Source organism: Colobus angolensis, unplaced genomic scaffold (genome assembly GCF_000951035.1).
Source record: "Colobus angolensis palliatus isolate OR3802 unplaced genomic scaffold, Cang.pa_1.0 Scaffold31, whole genome shotgun sequence".
Classification (NCBI taxonomy): Eukaryota; Metazoa; Chordata; class Mammalia; order Primates; family Cercopithecidae; genus Colobus; species Colobus angolensis.
The window spans coordinates 727,725-754,740 of NW_012116377.1; the positions used below are offsets into that span (position 1 = coordinate 727,725).

General features: G+C 38.8%; 2 protein-coding genes and 1 long non-coding RNA gene across 4 annotated transcripts in view; 2 read left to right on the plus strand and 1 right to left on the minus strand.

Annotated features, from left to right (window-relative positions):
* The window catches only part of LOC105517886, a 42,106-nt gene extending 22,974 nt beyond the window's left edge, over positions 1-19,132 (plus strand). The window contains exon 3 of the long non-coding RNA XR_001002735.1: positions 18,732-19,132. This is a non-coding gene — a long non-coding RNA (uncharacterized LOC105517886). The remainder of the gene's footprint in view (positions 1-18,731) is intronic.
* ZNF345 (zinc finger protein 345) lies at positions 2,023-3,712 on the plus strand. The gene has a single exon (XM_011950631.1). The coding sequence runs from the start codon at positions 2,023-2,025 to the stop codon at positions 3,487-3,489; it is 1,467 nt and encodes a 488-aa protein (XP_011806021.1). The 3' UTR covers positions 3,490-3,712.
* The window catches only part of ZNF829 (zinc finger protein 829), a 27,936-nt gene continuing 18,175 nt past the window's right edge, over positions 17,256-27,016 (minus strand). The window contains exon 6 of one of the 2 annotated variants that reach the window (XM_011950630.1): positions 17,256-18,381. In XM_011950630.1, coding sequence (XP_011806020.1) covers positions 17,402-18,381 — 980 coding nt within the window. In that variant the 3' untranslated portion in view covers positions 17,256-17,401. The remainder of the gene's footprint in view (positions 18,382-27,016) is intronic. The other variant, XM_011950629.1, reaches the window with a different exon arrangement.

A 27,016-nucleotide genomic window follows, 5' to 3' on the forward strand; every position in this document is an offset into this window, starting at 1 on the left:
AATTAATTAATTAATTTAAAATGTTTTGTTGCTGCAGCTTCCTCTTTAATTTCCTTTTATGTGGTGGGTTTGTTCCTTTTTTACAAATTCCTTTTCATTCCTTTTAGTGAGGTTTTGGAAAGGGTACAGGGATAAATGCATGTGATCCACTGCCCTTTTCAGAGAAATTACGTCCTATGTCTCGAGAAATCTAGTTTTTATATGTTTATTTGTAAGAATAATACATTTTGAAACTAATTTATTATATTAGCTATTCAATAAATGCATTTAGTTTTTTTTCATATACCAGAGTTCAAGTTGATTAAATTAACAGATATTATCGTTGTCTCCATGAAGCTTGGCTCTATTGTAGCAGAGATTAAACAAGCATTCAAACAAATATGAAAAATTTAACTGTAGGGAATGGATGTGTAAATTACCCATTATCAAAACAAAACACAAACAAAAGAGGAAAAAACAGCTCTGAGAAATGATGATAGAGTGTGCATAATTAAGACTGAACATGCAGGAAATATTTTAAAGATATATCGTTTAGCAGAGATCTAAACCATTGCCAGAAACTTGCAAGGCCAGGAGTAGGGGCAGTGGATATAGGGGCCATTTCAGGCAGATGAAATCATGATGGGGATGGGTGGGTACAGTTTTGTGCATTTGAAGAACTATGAAGGCCACTGTGGCTACAGCTTATTGTTGGGTAGGGGGGTGCAGAGAGGGTTATTAGGTTGTAGAGACTGGCAGATCACTGAGGAACTTTTACGAGCAAGTTCATTTTGAGCAGAACAGTTCCACGCTAAATATCACTCTGGGTGCTAAGGGTGCAAAACTGGAAATGCGGGAAGCTAGAAGAAATGCTGCTTTAGTGTCCAAGCAAAAGGTAATTTTGATTTGGATTAGCCAGTTGGAGATTGGAAGAACAATTTCAAGACATATTTAGACCTGCTGTAAACAGGATTGTTATGTGAATTGTAGAAAGAGATTGATGCTGGAATGTTTTCACTTTTTGGGGTTTGAGGTATTAACTCAGGGCCTTAGATAGTATTTTTAAATCCATTCCCTTTCCTAGTCTCTACTTTTGTGGCAAATAAATCTCCCAAAATAATAAGCACTGCACAGTTACTTTATGCAAGAATATAAGTAGATTAGGTGTGATCAGAATCATTCCATAATCATCAAAGATGAGGTTCAGGATATTTATGTATCTTCATCTTTATATATCTTCATCTTTCTTGCAATCTTCTAGTAGTATCACATTGCCTCCTGTCTTGTCTTCCCTTTCCTCTCAGGTTAAAACTAGATTCTGTTCCTCTATTGTAGCCCTTACTGAGCTCCTCCTTCTCTCAATGTTATCATAAAATTTGGAGGCAAACTTAACCATAACAAACCACATTCTAACCACAGATGAATCTTCCCTCTCCATAGTTCATTCCATACTCATTTAGCACATTAGTCTTTATTCAGAAACTGCTCTCTGTGGATTATTTTTCTTTTCTGTCTCCATGAGTTTATCTGCAAATTATGTTTATTACTGAATCATCCCAGATTTTCCACCCCAGGAAAAATGTAGTGCTCCAAACAACCCTGATAATATGAGAATTACCCTCATTTATAAATGTTTATAACACTAGATTCATTTCTTAAGAAATTAAGACAGGGCCAAGACATCTGTATAATTACCAAGCTTTCAAAGTCTGCAGGGAACTTTAAACTACTGTTTAAAAATAATCTGTTTCCTGAAAACCTCCTTCACTTTCTAGTCTGACTTTTACTCATTTTCTCTGCTTCCCTAATCTGTTTGTCAAATTGCCCCAGTCATGGTGTGAGAACTGTATAAGCAACTCAATTTTTTATGAAAATTAAATTGTGGTTGTCTTTCGTATCTATTATAAACGTTTAATCTCTCCCAGAACACAAAAAAGTGAATGTTTGCTTTTATATTTTCTTTCAGACTGAATCAAAGTTGAGACCAAGAAATTATTTCTGAAAAAGGATATTTATGGAATAGAATCATCCTGATGGGAGATAATGGAAAACCTTACAAAACACAGCATTGAGTGTTCAAGTTTCAGAGGTGATTGGGAATGTAAAAGCCAGTTTGAGAGAAAACAGGGATCTCAGGAAGGACATTTCAGTGAAATGATATTTACTCCTGAAGACATGCCCACTTTCAGTATCCAACATCAGAGAATTCATACTGATGAGAAACTCCTTGAATGTAAGGAATGTGGGAAGGATTTTAGTTTTGTATCGGTCCTTATTCGACATCAGCGAATTCATACTGGTGAGAAACCTTATGAATGCAAAGAATGTGGCAAGGCCTTTGGTAGTGGTGCAAACCTTGCTTACCATCAAAGAATTCACACTGGTGAGAAGCCTTTTGAATGTAAAGAATGTGGGAAGGCCTTTGGTAGTGGCTCAAACCTTACTCACCATCAGAGAATTCATACTGGTGAGAAACCCTATGAATGTAAGGAATGTGGGAAAGCCTTTAGTTTTGGATCAGGCCTTATTCGACATCAGATCATTCACAGTGGTGAAAAGCCTTATGAGTGTAAGGAATGTGGGAAGTCCTTTAGTTTTGAATCAGCCCTTACTCGGCATCACAGAATTCACACAGGTGAGAAACCTTATGAATGTATAGATTGTGGTAAAGCCTTTGGCAGTGGTTCAAACCTTACTCAACATCGGCGGATTCATACTGGTGAGAAACCTTATGAGTGCAAAGCATGTGGAATGGCCTTTAGCAGTGGTTCAGCCCTTACTCGGCATCAGAGAATTCATACCGGTGAGAAACCATACATATGTAATGAATGTGGGAAGGCCTTTAGTTTTGGATCAGCCCTTACACGACATCAAAGAATTCATACTGGCGAGAAACCTTATGTGTGTAAGGAATGTGGGAAGGCTTTTAATAGTGGCTCAGATCTCACTCAACATCAGAGAATTCACACTGGTGAGAAACCGTATGAGTGTAAAGAGTGTGAGAAAGCCTTTAGAAGTGGTTCAAAACTTATTCAGCATCAAAGAATGCATACTGGTGAGAAACCTTACGAATGTAAGGAATGCGGGAAGACCTTTAGTAGTGGTTCAGACCTTACTCAACATCACAGAATTCATACTGGTGAGAAACCCTATGAATGTAAGGAATGTGGGAAGGCCTTTGGTAGTGGCTCAAAACTTATCCAACACCAGTTAATCCATACTGGTGAAAGACCCTATGAATGTAAAGAATGTGGAAAGTCCTTTAGTAGTGGTTCAGCTCTTAATCGGCACCAGAGAATACACACTGGTGAGAAACCCTATGAATGTAGGGAGTGTGGGAAGGCTTTTTGTAGTGGCTCAAGCCTTACTCAGCATCAGAGAATTCATACAGGTGAGAAACCTTATGAATGTAAGAACTGTGGGAAGGCTTATGGGAGGGGTTCAGAGTTTCAGCAACATAAGAAAAGTCATAATGGTAAGAAACTCTGTGAATTGGAGACTATAAATTGAAATTATGTGCTGAAGGAAGGACTCTAAACATATGACATAAGAAAATTCATAGTGGTGAAAATCTCTACAAATAGAACTAAGGTACAAATGCCTTACTTATGCTTCACAGGTTAGTCAGTCTAAGAAAATTTATACAGGAAAAAAATCACCCCAAATAAAATAAATATTTGAAGATCCTTATCTATATTCATTCCTTCATTACTTTGGAAAATTCTTACTTGTGAATATTAAAAATGAAAAAAATCATTTATTGTATTTTGCCTCTATTTTAAACATTGCAAAACTCATTTCTGGGTTAACACTACTATATTTTTTCAATGATCTTTTTTTTTGTATTATACAGAATTACTGATTCATCTAAAAGTTATTTATTGCAAGTCTAAATTTATCCTTTTCTTCTTTCCTGATTATCGTCCTAACACCATTTATTCAATAACCTTGTCCATTTCATAGTGTTTTTTATCGACTATTTGATGGTAAGATACATTTGTATTCACATAAAGTTTGGATATCAGGTCGGTGGGTTTTTTTCTTTTCTTTTTTTTTTTTTGAGACAGAGTCTCACTCTTTTGCCAGGCTGAAGTACAATCTTGGTTCACTGCAACCTCCACCTCCCGGGTTGAAGTGATTCTCCTTCCTCAGCCTGCCGAGTAGCTGGGGCTACAGGTGCCCGCCACCACGCCCGGCTAATTTTTTGTATTTTCATTAGAGACGGGGTTTCACCATGTTGGCCAGGATTGTCTCGATCTCTTGACCTCGTGATCCATCGGCCTCAGCGTCCCAAAGTGCTGGAATTACAGGCATGAGCCACCGTGCCTGGCCCAGTGTTTGTTTTTTAAATTTGCGTATATGTATCTATGTTTCATCTTGTTTATGGTGAATAACTGTTACTTTTAAGTATCCTTTAATACCTGTATCTTTTGTTTTAGAAGATTGTTTACTTTCCTTTTATAAAATTATACTCTCCATTCTGCAAAACAGCTTTCCCTCATCATACTGTAGATAAGAAGAAAAAAAGGATATGGTTACCTGTAATCTTACCAATCACAGATAATCACTGTCAAACTTTTGGAGCAAATCCTTTAATACTATCTCTCTCATTGTTTTGGAAACAAGGCATGATTATGCTATACTACAACCAGCCCTTAGTATTTTTTGTCTGTAAATATGTTGTTACCATTTTATTGGCTTTATAGTATTCACCTGTCTTTATCAAACCCCAATTTTGTCAAATATTAAAAATTTTGCCATTACAAACACGTACCTTGATGGCCCCTTTTCAGTGTGTCTGCATTATTTATTTATTGTTCATTTCAGAGATAATATGTCAATTGCTTTTGCATATAAAAGATTTTTACATTACAGATAAAGCCGGCCTTTCCTTTGAGCAGCATTCCTGGCCTCAGTTCCTTTCCATTGTTAACCAATTTACTTATTCTTCTAGATCTTTTTATATGCATCTGTAACATACCTATGATAATGTGGGTAGAATCAGAATACCTAAGAGCCTTATTGTGTGGATTCTATAATTGTGCCTATCACATAATAAATGCTTAGTGAATGTTACCCATCACCATTATCTTCTCAAACTTCATTTTTATTATTTATAGAAAAACTTTTAGCCATGATCCATACCTTACTCAACAACAGAGACCCTGTAATGGAGAAAGACATTCATTTAAATGAATGTAGGCAAAGTTTGACTGACATTAATTCCTTGTTGAATAAGAATATTTGCTGCCAGGCACAGTGGCTCACGCCTGTAATTTCAGCACTTTTGGAGGCCAAGGTGGGTGAATCACTTGAGGCCAGGAGCCTAGCCAACGTGGTGAAACCCCATCTCTATTAAAAATACAAAAATTAGCCAGGCATGGTGGCGTGTGCCTGTAGTTCCAGGTACTTGGGAGGCTGAGGCATAAGGATTGCTTGAACCTGGGAGGTGGAGGTTGCAGTGAAACAAGATCGCACCACTGAACTCCAACCTGGGTGACAGAGCAAGGTTCTGTCTCAGAAAAAATAAAAATGAAAAAAATTCATTTGTCCTACAGAAAATATAGTAAGATTACAAAGTGTGAGAAGACAAATACACTATAAAATTTGTACCAGGGTAGAAGTAAAAAAACTATGGCAGTATTCTCCATTGAAATCCAAATACTAATTCAGTACTCATCTGCATGATTCTTTGCTTAAAAATAAAATGCAGGCAGGCACAGTAACTCATGCCTGCAATCCCAACACTTTGCGAGGCTGAGGCAGGAGGATTGCTGGAAGCCTGGTGTTTGAGACCAGCCTGGGTGACATAGCAAGCCCCCGTCTCTACAATAAAAGTTTTAAAAAGAATGAGCCAAGCATGGTGGCCTCCAGCTACTAGAGGCTGCAGTGGGAGGACCAGTTGAGCCCAGGAATTCAAGGCCTCAGTGCGCTATTATTGTGCCACTGCACTCTAGCCTGGACAACAGAGTAAGACCCTGTCTCTAAAAATAAATGAATAAATTAATTAAAATCAAATAAATTATTTTTTAAATAAATGGCACTGAATAGATTACATAGCAAAACTTGTGAGGACCTGTAATATAGAGAGGAAATTTTATAGCTCTAAATTCATTCGTTAGAATATTAAAGAAATTGTTGGCCGGGCGCGGTGGCTCAAGCCTGTAATCCCAGCACTTTGGGAGGCCGAGACGGGTGGATCACGAGGTCAGGAGATCGAGACCATCCTGGCTAACACGGTGAAACCCTGTCTCTACTAAAAATACAAAAAAAAAACTAGCCGGGCGAGGTGGTGGGCGCCTGTAGTCCCAGCTACTCGGGAGGCTGAGGCAGGAGAATGGCGTAAACCCGGGAGGCGGAGCTTGCAGTGAGCTGAGATCTGGCCACTGCACTCCAGCCTGGGCGACAGAGCGAGACTCCGTCTCAACAAAAAAAAAAAAAAAAAAAAAGAAATTGTAAATAAAGAAACCAAGCATATAATCCAAGAAGTTGGAGAAAGAATAACTACAACAAAAACCCTAAGGAAAATGGGAGAGAAAAATAATTTTAGAATAAAAAAATCTAGATCAATAATCACAACCTGCTGTTTTGAAAACAAAATAGTAGCAGTTCTCATAAATAAAGGTATATGAACATGAATGCAAAAATGACATTGCTCTACAGACTTTACAGATTACAAGTTGAGCATCCTTAATTTGAAAATTCAAAATCTGAAATGCTCCAAATTCCAAAACTTTTTGAGCTCAACATGATGCTCAAAGATAATATCAGACTTTTGGATTAAGTATGCTTACCTGGTAAGTGTAATGCTAATATTCCAAAATCCAAAACACTTCTGGGTCCCAAGCATTTTGGATAAGGGATACTCAGCTTATGTGTATTACTATTACATGTAACCTTTTAATAATTATTTTGAAAATTAAAATGAACATTTTAGTAAAAGGATTTTAATCACGAGAATTGACTCAAAGTGGCATAGAAATGGGTATTATATAAGGGATATAAAGCAAAAACTATATCTAGGAAGGCTGGGGAAAAAAATCCTGTGGCCAAAGTCTCCTTTATACTCCCTTACCCCCCAGTCAGGTCCCTTGAGTGAGTATTTCGGCATTCAATCACATTTTGCGTCAGAAAGAACAAAAGATGAAAATATATCAGCATTAGTATATTTTATAATTTTTAAATTTGAGATAATTAGATCTTTTAATTTTTAAGATATGGAAATGATTAAAAACAGACTAACTTATGAACTCTTAAGATGCCACATATAAAATGCATCACTTTAAATATACAACTAATTTTTAAAATCCTGCAGATTAATCTGTTGTAGATATATATTGAATCCCACTTTCAGAGATGGGTAAAAAGTGCATTTTAGAACTGATAAACTACTTCATCAATGATTTTAATGGTTTCTTTAGATTTTCAAATTTGTTGATATTGGCAAACATAATTGGCTTTCAGTTTTCAGTCTCTCTATATATTTGTATTTCTATTCGTAGTTTTATTTTTAAACCACTTTATTCTTCTAAATTGAATTGAAAGAGTCCCATTCATTTTACTTGTTTTTTTTAAAAAAATCTTATCTGGGTTTTCTTTATGCTTTTGACTATTTTTGTTTGCTTTCGCTATTTTAAAAATATATTTCACTATTTTCTTTTTATCTGTGTGTATTTCTGTTGAGTACTGTGCTTAGTTAATATATTTCAGTCCCTTTTAAATTGAAAGCATTTAAGGCTACAAGATTTCCTTTGAAAATTGCTATATCTGGGGCCTATTGTTTTTCTTCTTCTTCTTTTTTGAGATAGAGTCTCGCTCTGTCACCAGGCTGGAGTACAGTGGCGTGATCTCGGCTCACTACAGCCTCCACCTCCCAGGTTCAAGCAACTTTCCTGCCTCAGCCTCCTGAGTAGCTGGGACTACAGGTGTGCATCACCACGCCCGGTTAATTTTTGTATTTTTTAGTAGAGATGGGGTTTCACCATGTTGGCCAGGATGGTCTCGATCTCTTGACCTTGTGATCTGCCCGCCTCAGCCTCCCAAAGTGCTGGGATTACAGGTGTCAGCCACCGTGCCCGGCCCCATAGTTTTTTAAAAAATTAACTTCTAGATAATTCTTATTTTAATCTTGATTTATTTTTGATTCACTAGTTACGTAGGTGTCTGTATGTTTGTGTGTGTTTCTAAATTTTCAAAAACTTGTGAAAAAGATTTAGCATATGAAGTTATAATGTGTGTGATCTGTGAAACTTCATTAAAAAGTTAAAACATTAATTTATTATTTTTGGCCAAATACAGGTTAGGTTTTTAATATGTTTTATAGATATATGATGTGAAATGATATATATTCTCTATAAAACACAAAGTTCTATTTAATTATATTAAGCTTGGTGATTACATTATTTATATATCCTCTGATTAATCAAGGTCTTCGGTTAATATAGAGGTTTTTTTATGTTTGATTGCTGTATTTTTCACTATGATGTTGAATTCCGATTTCTCTAATATTGAAAATTCTTTGGCCAGTAGAGCCACACTAGGTCTGTTGTGTGTCAGCTTGTTCTAGGTATATGTCCTTATAAACACCATCTAGTTAATGTTTTATTTTTAACCCAATTTGTTTTTGTATTTTAATTGGAGCACATCATATATCTATAGGCAGACTTACTCAATTCCTATGAAATCACCTTTTAAAATATATTTTTCTATTAAAGAGCAGAAAAGTAACTAAAATTCTCAAACTCTGTTGCTTTTTCCTGTGTAGCTACTCGTCATGGTCATTAATGCATTGTTTCTCTTCATCTCTCTGTTCCCTAAAGATTGAAGTTTTCTAAGACTCAGCCTTTGACACATTTACTATTTATACTTATTTTTTCCTTGGTGATTTCACCCCAATGGGTTTGTTTCCCTTGAACTCCACACTCATTACATTCAGTAGCCTTCTCTACACTTCTACTTGAATTCATTTTTATTTAGGTTTATAAAATACTGATGGTAATAGCATAAATCCTAAGTGTTATACTTGATGAAGTAATATTGTACACCTATGTAAGCACTGCTCAGACTGACATACATTTACAGCCTAAGAAGGCTTCTTTGTGCTGCTTTGCTATTAATACTCCACTGCCCAGAAATAACCCCTCTCCTAATTTCCGTAACCACAGATAAGCTTACATGTTTTTTCAATTCAGGTAAATGGAATAGTACACTGAACCCTTTTTGTGTCTGGTTTCTTTTGCTCAACATTATTTCATGCAGCAATAGGGATGGCTCTCTCAGACATAATAGATTACTCATTTTTTTTTATGTAGTGTTTTATGGGAATTGCATTGAGTTAGGGAAACTGCAGTCTGAGGGAAAAGTTTCCAGAAGACTGCGCTCATTTTAGACACCAGCCACAAGTTCAGAGGTTCCAAGGACTACCAATACTTCAGACCAGCTGACTACAAATTTGGGAGTTGTCATGACTACCCTTGATAATTCAGTATAATAATTCACAGAACGCAAGAGAATAGTAGACTTATGATTACAACTTAATTAATTAATTTATTTTTTTTTATGTTTTTTGAGACGGAGTCTTGCTGTTGTCACCCTGGCTGGAGTGCAGTGGCACGATCTTGGCTCACTGCAACCTCCCCGCTCCTGGGTTCAAGCGATTCTCCAGCCTCAGCCTCCTGAGTAGCTGGGATTACAGGTGCCTGCCACCACACCCAGCTAATTTTTGTACTTTTAGTAGAGACGAGGGTTCACCATGTTGGCCAGGCTGGTCTCACACTCCTGACCTCAAGTGATCTGCCCGCCTCGGCCTCCCAAAGTGCTGGGATTACAGGCGTGAGCCACCGCACCTGGCCTATGATTACAGATTATAGTGAAAGGGTACAAATTACAACTAGCCAGAGCAAGAGACACATAGAATGAAGTCTAATAGGGGTCCAAAGATGAATCTTCTGGTCATCCTATCTCTATGGAGTCCTGGATGGTGATACCTCCTTCCATCTACAATGTGGAATAATAAAATAAAGAGTGTTGCAATCCAGGGAAGCTCACCCTAGCCTTTGGTTTCCAGTGTTTTTCTTGGGGTTTGATAACATACTGCTCTGCCCACATAGCTGACCTTTGTCTTTCTGCCCTTCTTGCTGGTTTGTCTAGTACTGTTTGTCTGCCATCTCCAGAAGTCAAAACTGAGATAGCATGTCTCAAAACACTCATCATAAATCACATGTTATACTGTTGGGTGGCCAAAAAAGCGCCCAGCCAAACCAAGACACTGCTATTGGGCAGGACATTCCAGAGGCCTAGAGATTACCTCCCAGTACTCACAGCAAAGGCAACACCTCCCTTTGGGTGAAGTTAATTTATCACTATACAGGAATATACTTTGACTTACTCATTCTTTGGTTGATGGGTATCTGTATTGTTTCTATAGCTCTGGGAACCTTCTTATACATGTCTTTATGTAGACATATTTACTCTTTTCTATTGGCGGTATACTTCAGAATGGAATTGCTGAGTCAGAGATAGGCCTATATTTAGTAAATGTCAGTTTTCCAAAGTGATTGTACAAATTTACACTCCCACAAAGAATCTATAAGGGTTTCATCTGCTCTATATCCTTTTCACACTTAGTATTGTATAGTCATTCTAATGGGACTATACTAATATATTAGTTACTATAGTTATATATAGAAATACATAACTGTTATGTAAGTATGTAGAAAGTATTTTCACTTCCTAATGACTAATAATGTTGAATACCTTTTCATATGCTTGCTTACTAGCTTTTTTGGTATCTTGTATGCAGGGTTGGTTAGACTGGCCGTTTTAAATGCGTATCGTTTCTTTTCCTTATTGCTTTGTGTGAGTTCTTTGTGTATTTTGGATCTGGATCTGAGTTGATCCAGATCCAAAGGTATGTTGCAAAGACCTTTTGCTCTGTGGCATGCATTTCCACTCTCTTAAAGGTATGGGTTGATGAATTGGAGTTTTTAATTTTAATTAACTCCTGTTTATCAGCCTTTTTCTATATATGGCTAGAACTTTGAGTCTAAATGTTTGTGTGTGTGTGTGTGTGTGTTTTTCATGCCTACAAACTCATGAAGGCATTCTTTCTTTTTTTTTTTTTTTTTTGAGACGGAGTCTCGCTCTGTCGCCCGCGCTGGAGTGCAGTGGCCAGATCTCAGCTCACTGCAAGCTCCGCCTCCCGGGTTTACGCCATTCTCCTGCCTCAGCCTCCCCAGTAGCTGGGACTACAGGCGCCCGCCGCCTCGCCCGGCTAGTTTTTTGTATTTTTTAGTAAAGACGGGGTTTCACCGTGTTAGCCAGGATGGTCTCGATCTCCTGACCTCGTGATCCGCCCGTCTCGGCCTCCCAAAGTGCTGGGATTACAGGCTTGAGCCACCGCGCCCGGCAAAAAGGGACTCGGGGCGACGTCCGGCGCGCGGGCCGGGGCGCCCCGAACCGGCATTCTTTCTTCCCCTAGAGGTTTTATTTCACCACTTACATCTTGCCTGGGATTACAGGCGTGAGCCACTGTGCCTGGCCTATGATTACAACTTTATTATAGTGAAAGGATACATATTTCAACAAGCCACAGGAAGAGACACAGAGAATGAAGTCTGAGACAAGTTTGGTGTACAGTATGAGATTTAGTGGGTCGTTTAATTATCAGTACTGCAGATATCCAAGTTAATCCAGCATTATGTATTGAAAAGTAAATTCTTTCCCCCCGGTTATATTGCAGTTCTACCCACCTCTCATCACCTTTCCTGATAACATCCTGATCCTAACCATGGCTATATGTTACTTAGATATTTATAATAACCTCCTGATTTGTCTGTTTGTGTAGCCTTCAGGGTGTTCACAACAGCATAGCCACAGTGATTTAGGTGTTATCACTTCTATGCTCAGTTTCTGGAAAATTTGAGCAACAAATAAAGTGGTATTGGATTATAACCCAAAGTATAAAATAAATATCCATGCATTCATACTGATATGACTATATTATCAGATAAATAACTAAATAAATGGAGGAGATAAATCTCTAGTACAGAATTCCAAATAATTTATGCAGATATTCTGCCCTCAGGGAAGTGGAGCATAGCCCCCTGCTCCTTAAGTACGTGCTGTGCATAGTGACTTCCAAAGACTACTGTATGGGAAAAGGGAGAAAAGAGTAACTTCACACTGGAGAAACTTGACAAACACTCCCTCACTCAGGTGATCCAAGACCAACAAAAAGTCATCATGCTGATAGTATGAATCCTTGATATCTCTGAGGAAAATGGCACTTAACCTCTGTGATCTTCACAACCTCAGTCTAATCATGAGAAAAACATCAGTCAAATCTTAGTGGAGGAACATTCTATGCTATACTGGCCTCCTCAAAATAGTTAAGATCATTTAACATGAGGAAGAGAGCCAGGCGTTCTGGTTTATGCCTGTAATCCCAGCACTTTTGAGGGCCGAGGAGGGTGGATCACCTGAGGTCAGGAGTTGAAGACCAGCCTGGCCAACATGGTGAAACCCTGTCTCTACTAAAAATACAAAAATTAGCTGGGTGTGGTGGTTGGTGCCTGTAATCCCAGCTACTTGGGAGGCTGAGGCAGGAGATTCGCTTGAACCTGGGAGGCAGAGATTGCAGTGAGCTGAGACCACGCCATTGTACTCCAGCCTAAGCAACAAAAGAAAATTCCATCTCAAAACAAAAACAAAAACAAACAACAACAACAAAAAAGAAAAAACAAGGAAGAAACTGTCATAGCCAGGAGTAACCTAAGTAGAAATGATGACTAAATGCAATGTGTTCTCCTGCTTAGAATGCTGGAACAGAAAAAGGAAGAAAAGCTTAAAAACCTAAGAACATTTGGAATAAAGTGTAAGCTTTAGCTAATAATAATGTACCAATACTTGTTCATTAATTGTAACAAATGTACCATATAATATAAGACGTTTTCAGTAGTAGGGGAAACCAGGTGTAGGGTATATGGGAATTCTCTGTATTATTTTTATAATTATTCTGTAAATCTAAAACTGTTCTAAAATAAATTGTATGTTTTACAATAGAGAATGAAGTTGGGTACTCAAATTACTTCTAAATGGCCAGGCGCAGTGGCTCACACCCATAATCCTAGCACTTTGGGAGGCCGAGGCAGGCGGATCACGAGGTCAGATTGAGACCATCCTGGCTAACATGGTGAAACCCTGTCTCTACTAAAAATACAAAAAAATTAGCCAGGTATGGTGGTGGGCGCCTGTAGTCCCAGCTACTCGGGAGGCTGAGGCAAGAGAACGGCGTGAACCCAGGAGGCGGAGCTTGCAGTGAGCCGAGATTGTGCCACTGCACTCCAGCCTGGGCAATAGAGCGAGACTCCGTCTCAAAAAAACAAAAAACAAAAAAACAAATTATTACTAAATAGTCATTCCTGTGTATCCACAGAGCCAGATTTATCATGATTTGAGTAATGTTATTACATGGAGTCATTTATATCTAGATATTAGATCCATGTTTTACAAAAGGAACACATGTAGAGCCCAGACCACTGTTTACTGACATGCTAGGCTAAAACTCAGATTCGAGACTCAGAATCATTTTGGTCCTCTTCAACATTTTACTGCATCTAATTCCACAACTCTACTTGTTGGTTCTCCTGAACTCTAGAGCCAGTAACAGTGACCCCAAAGTAATTCTCATGATTTTGTCTGAGGTACAATTTAAATTCTCGGATGACTCCAAATCTGCAGAAATATTAATATAAAGAGAAAAAATAATAAGGTTATGTGGTGTATAGGAAAAACTGTAAATTTTACATGTGAAAAAGATTTCTGCTTATTAAAAAATACCAAAGAGGCCAAAAGATTAGGAAAAGTTACTGAAACAACAACACATGACAAACATTAACCTTACTATATAAAGAAATATATATATTTCTTAAGTATATAAAGAAGTTTGTAATCAGTAAAAATGACCAACAATGTGATGGAGAAACAGAAGAGTTTATAGTAACATGAACATGCCTGTTAAACATTTGAACAAATGATCAGTTTCTCGCATAACACAGAAATAGAAATGAAATTGTAAATTGTTCTCCTGTTTTGTTTGATCAAAAGTTTGATAAAACATTTAATAGCATACATATTCCAGAGAAGATGTTTCCTGCTCTATCTCCCAACACATACAGTGTTACTATCACAATATAGTGTGAAACCGTCAAGGCAAAAATCTTTAATCTCTTTGCCCTGATGATATCTGTCTCTACAATATCCAGTACTCCCAGGTCATTAGAGCCCTCAACCCAGGGCTCTAACTTCAATAAAATTTATACACCCATTTTCTGTTCCCATCTACCACACTAAATTCTTGTGATCTTTCTACTCTGCACTCTGAAATCCACAGTACCTTATTAGCATAATGCCCCAACCTTTTAAAAAAGCATCCTTAATTTGCCTTTTATTAATTCTTAATTTTTAAAAATTTTTATAGGTTTAGGAAGTTACAAGGGCAGCTGTGTTACATACATATATAGTGTAGTGGGGAAAGTGTTGGCTTTTAATGTACCCATTACCTAAATAACGTACATTGTACTCAATAGGAAGTTTTGTTGTTGTTGTTGTTTTCTTTGAGATGGAGTCTTGCTCTATTGCCCCCTGGCTGGAGTGCAAGGGCATAATCTCGGCTCACTGCAACCTCCACCTCCCACGTTCAAGCAATTTGCTCTGTTGCCCAGGCTGGAGTGCAATGGCACTATCTCAGCTCACTGCAACCTCCGCTTCTCAGGTTCAAGCAATTCTCCTACCTCAGCCTCCCAAGTAGCTGGGACTACAGGTGCCCACCACCACGCCCAGCCAGTTTTTCTATTTTTAGTAGAGATGGGGTTTCACCATGTCAGCCAGGCTGGTCTCAAAGTCCTGACCTCAGGTGATCTGCCCACCTTGTCCTCACGAAGTGCTGGGGTTACAGGTGTAAGCCACCGTGCCTGGCTTGTTTTTAAATTCTGTTTATGTGATGAATCATGTATTGAGTTGCATATGTTGAGCCATCCTTACACCCCTGGAATGAAATCCACTCGACTGTGCTGTTATTATCTTTTTTTACATACTGTTTGATTTGGTTTGCTAGTATTTTGCTGAAGGTTTTGATGTCTATGTTCATCAGGGATATTGGCTTGTAGTTATTTTGTGTGTTTTACCCTTCCCTGGCTTCAGTACCAGGATGACACTGGCTTTGCAAAATGAGTTAGGGAGGATTCCCTCCTATAATTTTTGGAATAGTTTCAATAGTGCTGGTACTAAGTGTTCTTCCTTGCCTGTCTAGTATAATTCAGCTGTGAATCTGTCTGGTCCTGGGCTTTTTGTTGTTGCAAGATTTTTTTCTATTACTGATTCAATTTCAATACTTATTAGTAGTCTGTTGAGGATTCCTATTTCTCCCTGGTTCAATCTTGGAAGGTTATGTGTTTCCAGGAATTTATCCACTTCTTCTAGGTTTTCTAATATGTGCATATGGTCTCTGCTGATTTTTTATATGTCTATGTTATCAGTTATAATGTCACCTTATCATTTCTGATTGTATTAATTTGAACCTTCTTTTTTTCTTGGTTAATCCAGCTAGTGGTCTGTCAGTTTTACCTTTGCAAAGAACCAACTTTTTCTTTTATTGATCTTTTGCATTCTTTTGTTCTCAGTCTCATTTTCGCCTGCTCTGATATTTGTTACTGCTTTTCTTCTGCTAGCTTTGAGTTGGGTTTGTTTTGTTTTTCTCTAGTTCCTTGAAATGTGACGTTAGGCTATTCATTTGAGATTTTCCTATCTTTTGGTGTAGGCATTTAATGCTATAAAATCCTCTCTTAGCACTGTTTTTGCTATATCTCAGATGTTTTCGTGTGTTGTGTCTCTATTTTCATTTATTTCCAAAAATTTTAAGTTTCCACCTTAGTTTCGTCATTGACCCAACAATCATTCAGGAGGAAGCTGTTTAAATTCCATGTAACTATAGTTTTGAGAGTTCCTCTTGGTATTGATATCTACTTTTATTCCACTGTGGTCAGAGAAGATATTAGATATGATTTTGTTTTTTTTTTTATTTACTGATACTTGCTATGTGGTCCAGCATATGACTTGTTTCTGAGAATGTTCCATGCACAGAAGAGAAGAGTATATATTCTGTGATTGTTGGGTAGAATGTTCTTCAGATGTCTGTTAGGTTCATTTGGTCTAGAGTCCAATTTAAGTCCAGAGTTTCTTTGTTGATTTCTGTCCCAGTGATCTGTCTAGTGCTGTCAATGGAGTGCTGAAGTCCCCTGCTATTGTTGTATTGCTGTCTATCTCTTTTCTTAGGTCTAGTAGTATTTGTGTTATGGATCTGGGTGTTGCAATGTTGGGTGCATACATATTTAGGATTGTTTTATCTTCTTGTTGAATTTATCTTTTATCATTATAAATGACCTTCTTTGTCCTTTTTAATTTTTGTTGGTATAAAGTCTGTTTTGGCCATCGTAGTGGCTCATGTCTGTAATCCCAGCACTTTGGGAGGCCGAGGCGGGCAGATCACTTGAGGTCAGGAGTTCATGACCAGCCTGGCCAACATGGTGAAACCCTGTGTCTACTAACAATACAAAAAAAAAAAAATTAGCCGGGCATGGTGGCACATGCCTGTAATCCCAGCTACTTGGGAGGCTGAGGCACGAGAATCACTTGAACTCAGGAGGTGGAGGTTGCAGTGAGCTGAGATTGCACAACTGCACTCTAGCCTGGGCAACAGAGCGAGACTCTGTCTCAAAATAAAGTAAAATAAAATATATTTGACTAACAATTTATATGTAAAAGGAAATTACAAATATATTAGACAAAATCATTCTAACAGGGTATTATGGGTTTAACTGTGTCCCCTAAAAAGATATGCTGAAGACCTAACCCCTGGTACCGGTAAATGTGACCTTACTTGGAAATAGGGTCTTGACAGATGTAATCAAGTTAAGATGAGGTCACCAGGTAACCCCAATCTAACCTGACTGGTGTCCAAATAAAAGAAAAGACATACACAGAGATACACAGGGAGAATGCAATGTGAAGATGGAGGCAGACATTGGAATCATGTATGTAAAAGCCAAGGAATGCCAAGGACTGCCAGCAGTTAACAGAGGTTAGGAAAAAGGCACAGGACAGATCCTCACTCAGAGACCTCAGAAGGAACCAAAACTGTCAGCACCCTTGATTTTAGATTTCCAGGCTCTAAACTGTAAGAGAATAAATTTATCTTGTTTTAAGTCACCAAGTTTTTGGTACTTGGTACTTTGTTATTGTATCCTTTAAAAACTAATATGTAGGAGAACCTCTGATAATGTGTATCCTAATTTGTTCTCATTACCTGTTTTAAAAAACAATATTATAAAGGTTAACAAAACGATCTTACTTTGCTTTCTGTCATTCAACCAGTATGAATTCCCTCATGGCGAATGAGGTCAGAGCGACTACCAAAAGCCTTTCCACATTCCTTACAGTCATAGGGTTTCTCACCAGTGTGAATTCTCTGATGTCGAGTAAGGTTTGAGCCTTTATTAAAGGCCTTCCCACATTCATTACATTCATATGGTTTTTCATCTGTATGGATTCTCTGATGTTGAATAAGTTCTGAGCTCTGAATAAAGGCCTTTCTACATTCTTCACATTCATAGAGCTTCTCACCAGCATGAATTCTATGATGGTTAGTAAGTGTTGAGGCACTATTAAAGGCCTTCCCACACTGCTTACATTCATAAGGTTTCTCACCAGTATGCATTCTCTGATGCTGAATAAGCCTTGAGTGTTGAGTAAAGGCTTTCCCACATTCCTTACATTCATAAGGTTTCTCACCAGTATGAATTCTCAGATGTAGAAAAAGTTGTGAACTTTTAGTAAAGGCTTTTCCACATACTTTGCATTCATAGGGTTTCTCACCAGTGTGAATTCTCTGATGATCATTAAGGTTTGAGCAATACTTAAAGGCTTTTCCACATTCCTTACATTCATAGGGTTTCTCACCAGTGTGAATCCTCTGATGTTGAGAGAAATATGAACTACAACTAAAAGCCTTGCCACATTCCTTACATTCATAGGGTTTTTTACCAGTGTGAATCCTCTGATGTCGAGTAACGAGTAAGCCACGACTAAAGGACTTCCCACACTCCTTAGATTCATAGGGTTTTTCACCAAAATGAATTCTCTGATGTTGAATAAATTGTGATTTCTGATTAAAAGTCTTTCCACACATCTTACATCCCCATGGTTTCTCTTCACTCACAGTTTTTTGAGGTTGAGTAAGAAATGTGGGCTGAATAAAAGTAGATATGTCTTCATGGGTAAGTATTACTTGACTAAAATGTCTCTTCTTTAGAGATAATATCTTGGTCTCACACATTGATTCCAGATCTGAAAGAAAATACAAAGGCAAATACATTTTCCTATTCTGAGCAAGTTAAAACTTCTAAAAATGAAATGGGAGGATTAAACTGAAAAGAATATCTGAGAAATTACACATTTAGTTTTCAAAGGTGGCTAGGCAATCTGTAAAATTGACAAGAAGAGCACAGACGTTAGGAGAGGTAGTAAAAGAAGCTGAGGATATGGATTCGGAAAGTAGATGACCTCTATGATCCTCAAATTTTGGTTTGAACCACAGTCACCTTAAGCCTTGGTGAATACACAGTGTTCAGCACCATCTTCCATATTATAGAGAGATTCAAATTTTTTATTTTTATTTTTCTTTGCCCCCACCCCAGATCCCCTACAGACGCTGCCTGAGACCCAGCTCTGTGTCTCCTCATCATACAGCTTGTGGAGCTCCGACTGCAAGGCCATTAGCATGGTCTGGCAGGGGTTCAGCTGGAGGGCCATGGAGGAGGACAGGCCAGCAGGATGCTGCCTCTGCTCCAGGGCATGCACCATGCGTGAGAGATTCTAATTATATACATATGTATAAACATATACTCACATACACAGAGTATGATACTGTATGTTTTGCAATTTGTAGATAATTGTCAGACATACATCAAAGGACTATTAAGAATAATAAATGTGTTGAAAGGCTTAAATGGCAGGGGTGGGTGGAGTTCAGTGACTATGCAAGGGTATACTGGCAAATCACTAGCATCCAACAAATGTAATATGCTGAACACAACTGGTGGGAAGAGTAGACAGGTAAATGTCTTCTGTGCATAAAGCATGATATGGGTTAGGGACTCACTGAAAATAATTTGCTCTGGAATTCTGTGATGTTGACCTTGGGAGAAAGAAATGAATCATTCAAGTCATAGCAGTGACTGAGAAGGAAGACAGCTCAAGTTTGAGACACAAGAGAGTTAAGACTGTTCTAGATAAAGAGTTCATGCTGGGTCCCTCCCCAAACCCAAGCAACTGCAGCATGGTGTCATTTGGGAGCCCAGCTCCCACCAGACTACATCCTGCCCGGGGACTCAACAGTTCTTCCATCTCTACATCCATGGAACTCTGCTGGCTTCTCCCCATGTCCATGTAGAGGGTTACAGCACTGCACTGACGGCTGGAACCATCGGTGTGGCTAGGTCCCCAGTACTCCAGTCCAGCACTCAGAGTCCTACATTCCTGGGGAATGAGCAGTACAGCAGAGTTGGAAGCTGCCTTTGGGACAGAGGGAGCTGAAGTGTGTGCTTCCCAGAGCCTGAGAGTCACCTGCCTGGGGCCACTGCCACTGACAGGAACACCACTACTTCCAAGCAGCTGGGTCCCTATGCATCTCCAAGTGCCTTCAGGGGCCTTAAGACTAGTGCTGGGCAGCATCAAAGGGCCTAACATCAAGCCTACCTGGCCCACCAAAGCTGCTGCCTCCGCACATCATTTGAGGGTTTGGGAATCAACCGACCTTGCTGGCCATTGCTGGTGCCCACATGCACCAACCATCCCCGCAAATGAAGAAAAGCAGAGCTAATGTGCCACCAGGGCCCGAGCATGCTGTCTGGAGGCATGGGAATTGACTCACCCTACCCACCACAGCCTGAATCCACATGCACCACTCGGAGGGCGAGAAGACAGGGTTTCCATGCCTGGTACTGCCCCTGCCACTGCCTGTATGCAATGTCCAGGGGTGTGGGGATGAATTCACTCCTCATACTGCCACCAATGCCTGAACATGTCTTCTGGGAGCCTAATTATGGATTTTCTTAGCCTGCCAGTGCCCACCATCTATTGTTTGGGAGCCCAGGGATTGACTCAGCCCACCCACCATCACTAGCATCCATACACCCCTGCCAGTGACCCGAGGACAGGCCAGCCTAGCCTGCTGCCAACACCAATGCAAGCATCAAAATGTACACACCACCTAGAGGAACAGAGACTGGCCCATCCAGCTTGCCATTGCCACTGCTGGTGCCTGCATATGTTGCTTCAAAGCCCAAAGAGTTGGCTAACTAATGTTATTGTCATAATCAATGCCATACATGCCAACAAGGAGCCCAAGGACCTGCCTTCCTTCCTGGCCCACTGCTGCTACTGCCAGCACCTGAGCAAGCAATCTGGAGGCCCAGGGATCAACCTTCATGGAGCAGCTACCAACAGTGTCTGAATACACCACCTCGGGCCCCATGATCCAGCATGCCCAGGCTATCACCAACACCACTGGGGCCTACAGACCAGCATCAAGCCTCATCACAGCTTCCACTAACAACCAAACCCTAAGTCACTGAGGAACTCACAGACACTGCTGCCACTGATTGCAGCCAAAGAAATCATATGGAGATTATACCACTGCATCCACCTAGAATGAAGCCAAAACAACCTACCCAACCAACACTATAAATACATCTATAGGAAAAAGGTTTTCCTTATGAAAACAAATCCATAAAATTGGAAAAAATGACCATAACAAGAAATACATAGATATCAATGTAAGGATAAAAGAAACATGAGAAAGCATGGAACCATGACATCTCCAAAGTAACACAATTAATTCTCCAGCAACAGATTCCAACAAACAATAAATCTATCAAGTACCTGAAAAAGAATTCAAAATAATGATATTAAAGAAGCTCAGTGGGACCCAATAGAACATGGATAAATACCAAAAGAATCAGAAAAAACAATTCATGATCTGAATGAGAAATTCAGCAGATAGATATCACGAAAAAGAACCAAACAGAAGTCCTGAAGCTGACAAATTTCAATGAATGAAATAAACACAATTGAGAGCTTCAACAATAGACTAGATCAAGCAGAAGAAAGAATTTCTGAACTTGAAGACAGGTTTTTAAAAATAATCCAGGAAGACAAAAGTAAAAAATAGTAAGTAATTTTTAAAACTGAAGAAAGCTTAGGTGACATATGGGACATCATAAAGCAACCAAATATTCAAATTTTGGGTATTCTAGAAGGAGAAGAGATGGACAAAGGCATAAAAACCTATTTAACAAAATAATAACTGAACACTTTCCAAGTCTTGTAAGCAATACAGACATCCTGATACAGAAGGCTCAATGATGCCCAAATAGATTCAATCCAAAAAGGTCTTCTAAGGTCCATTACAGTCAAACTGTCAAAAGTGAAAGACAAAGAGAATTCTAAAAAAAGCAAGAGAAAAGCATCAAGTCATATATAAGGGAACCCTCAGGCATCAAGTCACATATAAGGGAACCCTCAGGCATCAAGTCACATATAAGAGAACCCTCATCAGACTAGTAGCAGATACCTTGGCAGAAACCTTCCATGCCAGGAAAGAATGGGATGAGATATTCAAAGTGCTAAAAGAAAAAGCACTGTCAGCCAAGAATACTATACCTAGCAAAGCCATCCTTCAAAAATGAAGGAGAAAGTTTTTCCCAGAGAAGCAAAAACAGAGAAAATTTGTCACAACTAGGGTGACCCTATCAAAAATGGCAAAGGGTGTCCTACATCTGGAAGTGAAAGACATATCTACCATCATTAAACAAATGAAAATAAGCTCACTGGTAGAGCAGATATACCAATGGAAAGAGAAAGGACTCAGATGTAACCATTAAATAAAACCACCAAACCAAATGATAAGAGAAAAGAAAAAGGATATAAAACAACCATACAAAAAATTAACAGATTAGGAATAAATCCTCACCTATTAATAATAACTTTGAATGTAAACAGCCAAATCCCCCACTTAAAAGATACACTCTGGTTGAATGGATAAAATAAATATGACTCACCTATATACTGGCTGTGAGAAACTCACTTTTTCTATAAAATCACAGACAGAAAGTGAAGGGATGAAAAAAAAAAAATACTGCACACAAACAGAAACCAAAAGCAAGTGAGAGTAGCCGTACTTAAATAAAACAGACATTAAGTATAAAACTGCAGAAGAGGCAAAGAAGGTCTTTATAGAATGATAAAGGGATCAATTCAGCTATAAGATATAAAATTCTAAATTTATAGGCACCCAACACTGCAGCACCCAGATATATAAGCAAATATTATTAGATCGAAAAAGAGAGATAGGGCTGGGTGTGGTGGCTCATGCCTGTAATCCCAACTTTGGGAGGCCAAGGCAGGAGGATCACTTGAGGTCAGGAGTTCAAGACCAGCCTTTCAAACATGGCAAAACCCTGTCTCTACTAAAAATACAAAAATAAGCTGGGTGTGGCCAGGCGCGGTGACTCATGCCTGTAATCCCAGCACTTTGGGAGGCCGAGGCAGGTGGATCACGAGGTCAGGAGATCAAGACCATCCTACCTAACATGGTAAGACCTCATCTCTACTAAAAATACAAAAAATTAGCCAGGTGTGGTGGTGGGTACCTGTAGTCCTAGCTACTCAGGAGGCTGAGGCAGGAGAATGGTGTGAACCTGGGAGATGGAGCCTGAAGTGAGCTGGGACTGCACCACTGCACTCCACCCTGGGCGACAGAACAAGACTCTGTCTCAAAAAAAAAAAAAAGAAAAAAAAAAATCTGGGCATGGTGGCATGCACCTGTAATCCAAGCTACTCAGTAGGCGGAGGCAGGAGAACTGCTTGAATCTGGGAGGCAGAGGTTGCAGTGAGCCAATATTGTGCCACTGCACTCCAGCCTGGGCAACAGAGCGAGACTCTGTCTCAATAAAACAACAAAAAAAGATAGACTCCCATAAAATAATAGTACAGGACTTCCACATCCCACTCTCAGCATTAGATAGTTCGTCTAGATAGAAAATCAACAGCTTTGGATTTAAACTGGACATCAGACCAAATGGACCTACCAGACACTAACTGAACATTTTATCCAACAGCTGCAGAATACACATTGTTCCCATCAGCACATGGAACATCCTCCAGGAAGAGACCATATGTTAGGCCATAAGACAAGTTATAACTAATTTTTAAAAATCAAAATCATATCAAGTATCTTCTCAGACTACACTAGAATAAAACTAGAAATCAATAACAAAAACTTTGTAAACCACAGAAATACATGGAAATTAAACAATGTGCTTGCTCATGCATGCCCACTGGGTCAATTAAGAAATTAAAGATCATCAAAGACTACTACAAGCAACTATATGCTAACAAATCAGATAACCTAGAGGAAACAGAAAAATTCCTGGATACATGAAAACCTACCAAGATTGAACCAGGAAGAAACAGAGCAGAAGAACCTGAGCAGACCAATAACAAGTTATGAGATTGAAGCAGTAGTAAAATGTCTCCCAACAAAGAAAAGCCCAAGACTAAATGGCTTTACTGCTGAATCCTACCAAAATTACAAATAACTAACCTAAATTTTTCTCAAACTATTCCAAAAAATGGAAGAGGAGTGAATTCTTCCTAATTCATTCTACAAGGCCAGCATTACCCTGATACCAAAACCAGAGAGGGACACGACGACAACAACAAAAAAGAGTTGATATCCCTCATGAACATAGACCCAAACCCCTCAATGAAATACTAGCAAACAAAATCCAATAATACAACAAAAAGATAATATACAACGATTAAGTGAGATTTTTCCTGAAAAGTGCAAGGATGGTTCAACGTAAGCAAATCAATAACATGATGTATCAGATCAACAGGATGAGGGACAAAAACCATATGATCAGCTCAATAGATACAGAGAAAGCATCTGATAAAGTTTAACATCTCTTCATTATAAAAACCTCTCAACAATCAGGCATTAAAAAACATACCTGGCCGGGCGCGGTGGCTCAAGCCTGTAATCCCAGCACTTTGGGAGGCCGAGACGGGCAGATCACGAGGTCAGGAGATCGAGACCATCCTGGCTAACACGGTGAAACCCCGTCTCTACTAAAAATACAAAAACTAGCCGGGCGAGGTGGCGGGCGCCTGTAGTCCCAGCTACTCGGAGGCTGAGGCAGGAGAATGGCGTGAACCCGGGAGGCGGAGCTTGCAGTGAGCTGAGATCCGGCCACTGCACTCCAGTCCGGGCGACAGAGCGAGACTCCGCCTCAAAAAAAAAAAAAAAACATACCTTAACATAATAAAGACCATATATGACAAATCTACAGCTAACACCATACTGAATGGGGAAAAGCCGAAAGCCTTTCCTCTAAGAACTGGAACAAGACAAAGAAGCCCACATTCACCACTGTTATTCAATATAATACTGGAAGTCCTATCCACAGCAATCAGGCAAGAGAAAGAAATAAAACGCATCCAGACTGGATAATAGAAAGTCAAACTGTCCCTTTACAGATGACATGATCTTACATATATATAAAAACCTAAAGATGCTACCAAAAATTCTTGGAACTCATCAATGAAATCAGCAAAGTTGCAAGATACAAAATCAGTATACAAAAACAAGTAGTAGGCTGGGCATGGTGGCTCACGCCAATAATCCCAGCACTTCAGGAGGCCAAGGTGGGTGGATCACTTGAGGTCACGAGTTTGAGACCAGCTTGGCCAACATGGTGAAACTTGTCTTGACTAAAAATACAAAAATTGGACAGGTGTGGTGGCAGGCACCTGTGGTCCCACCTACTCAGGAGGCTGAGGCAGAACTGCTTGAACCCAGGAGGCAGAGGCTGCAGAGAGCCGAGATCATGCCATTGCACTCCAGCCTGGGAGACAGAGCAAAACTCTGTCTCAAAACAAAAACAAAAAAAGGATTTCTATACATCCATAATAATGAATTAGCTGAAAAACAAATCAAGAAAACAATCCCATATAACAATCCCAATATAATAGCTACAAAAAACAACCTAGAAACAAATTTAACCATGAAGTAAAAGACCTCTACAAGGAAAACTGCAAAACACAGATGAAAGAAATTGAAGACAACACAAACAAATAAAAAAATATTTACATACTCATGCATTGGAAGAACCATTGTTAAAATGAACATATTTCCCAAACCAATCTACAGATTCAATGCAATACCTACTGAAATATCAGTCAGTTTTTACATGAACAGCAAAAAAAAAAAAAATCCTAAAATTTGTAGGGAGTTATAAAAGATGCCAAATAGCCAATGCAATCTGTAGCAAAAGAACAAAAGTGGAAGAATCAAACTTCAAAATACACTACAAAGCTGTAATAACCAAAACAGCATAATAAAGGATACTTTCATAAACAGGGTACTGTCATAAAAACAGACTGAAAGACCAAAGGAACAGAAGAGAGAACCCACAAATAAATCCATGTATTTATTGTCAACTGATGGTTGACAAAGGTGCCAAGAACAGACATTGGGAAAAGGACACCCTGTTCAATAAATGGTGCTGGGAAAACTGGATATCCATAGAGTGAAGAATGAAACTAGACTGTATCTCTCACCATATACAAAAATAAACTCAAAATGAATTCAATACTTAAGTATAAGACCCCAAACTATAAAACTACTAGAGGACAACATAGGGGAAACACTTCAGAAGAATACGCAAATATATTTTAGATAAGACCTTAAAGATATTTTCAATAGGGGGCAAACAACAACAAAAAAGACAAATTGGACTATATTGAACTAAAAAAATGTTTCTGCACAGCAAAGGAAACAATCAACAGAGTGAAGAGACCTGTAGAATGGCAGAAAATATTTGCAAACTCTTCACCTGAGAAGGGACTAATATCTACAATTCACAAGGAACCAAAAAAACTTAATAGGAGGGCCACAGTGGCTCATAACTGTAATCCCAGCACATTGGGAGGCCAAGTCAGGAGGATCACTTGAGGCCAGGAGTTTGAGACCAGCCTGGGGAACATAGGGAGATCCCCATCTCTATAAACAATTTTAAAGTTAGCTAGGTATAGTGGCATGCACCTGCAGTCTTAGCTACTTAGGAGGCTGAGGTGGTAGAATCCCTTGAGCCTGGGAGTTCAAGGATGCAGTGAGCTGTGGTCATGACACTGTACTCCAGTCTGGCTGAGAGTGAAACTCTCTCACATACACAAAAAAAATGACACTGGGCACATTCGATTAGTAAAATAAAAAAATACATATATATATATATAAAACAATTGATAAATATTCAAAGTGATGGGTATCTAAATACCTTGATTTGATCCTTATACATTGTATGAATGCATCATCAATCTATCCCTTGTACTCCATAAATATGTATAATTTGTATCAATAAACTTAGGAAAAAAGCTCATGAGAAATCTAATGTATAGCAGGAGGACTACAGTTAGTAATACTCTATTGCATACTAGAAATTTGTCAGGAAAGTAGGTTTTAAGTACTCTTACTCTAAACAAAAAAAGAAAGAAAAAAATTATAGTTATTTGATATGACCTGCTTAACTACAGTAATTATTTCCATATGTATGTATATCAGAACATTATGTTGTACACCTAGAATTTATACAATAATTTTTTAAAAAGGTTCATATACAAAAAAAATTTTTTAAAACACATATAAAAAATAGAGTAACAGTATTTGCTAGCAAAACAGGGTGACTCTAGTCAAAAATAATTTAAGTGAACATTTAAAAATAACTAAAATAGGCCGGGCATGATGGCTCATGTCTGTAATCCCAGCATTTTGGGAGGCTGAGGTGGGTGGATCACTTGAGGTCAGGAGTTCAAGACCAGCCTGGCCAACACGGTAAAACTCCATCTCTACTAAACACACACA

Coding starts and splice junctions, on each gene's coding strand:
- ZNF345 (XM_011950631.1), top strand. CDS start 2,023: ATGGAAAACCTTACAAAACACAGCATTGAGTGTTCAAGTTTCAGAGGT.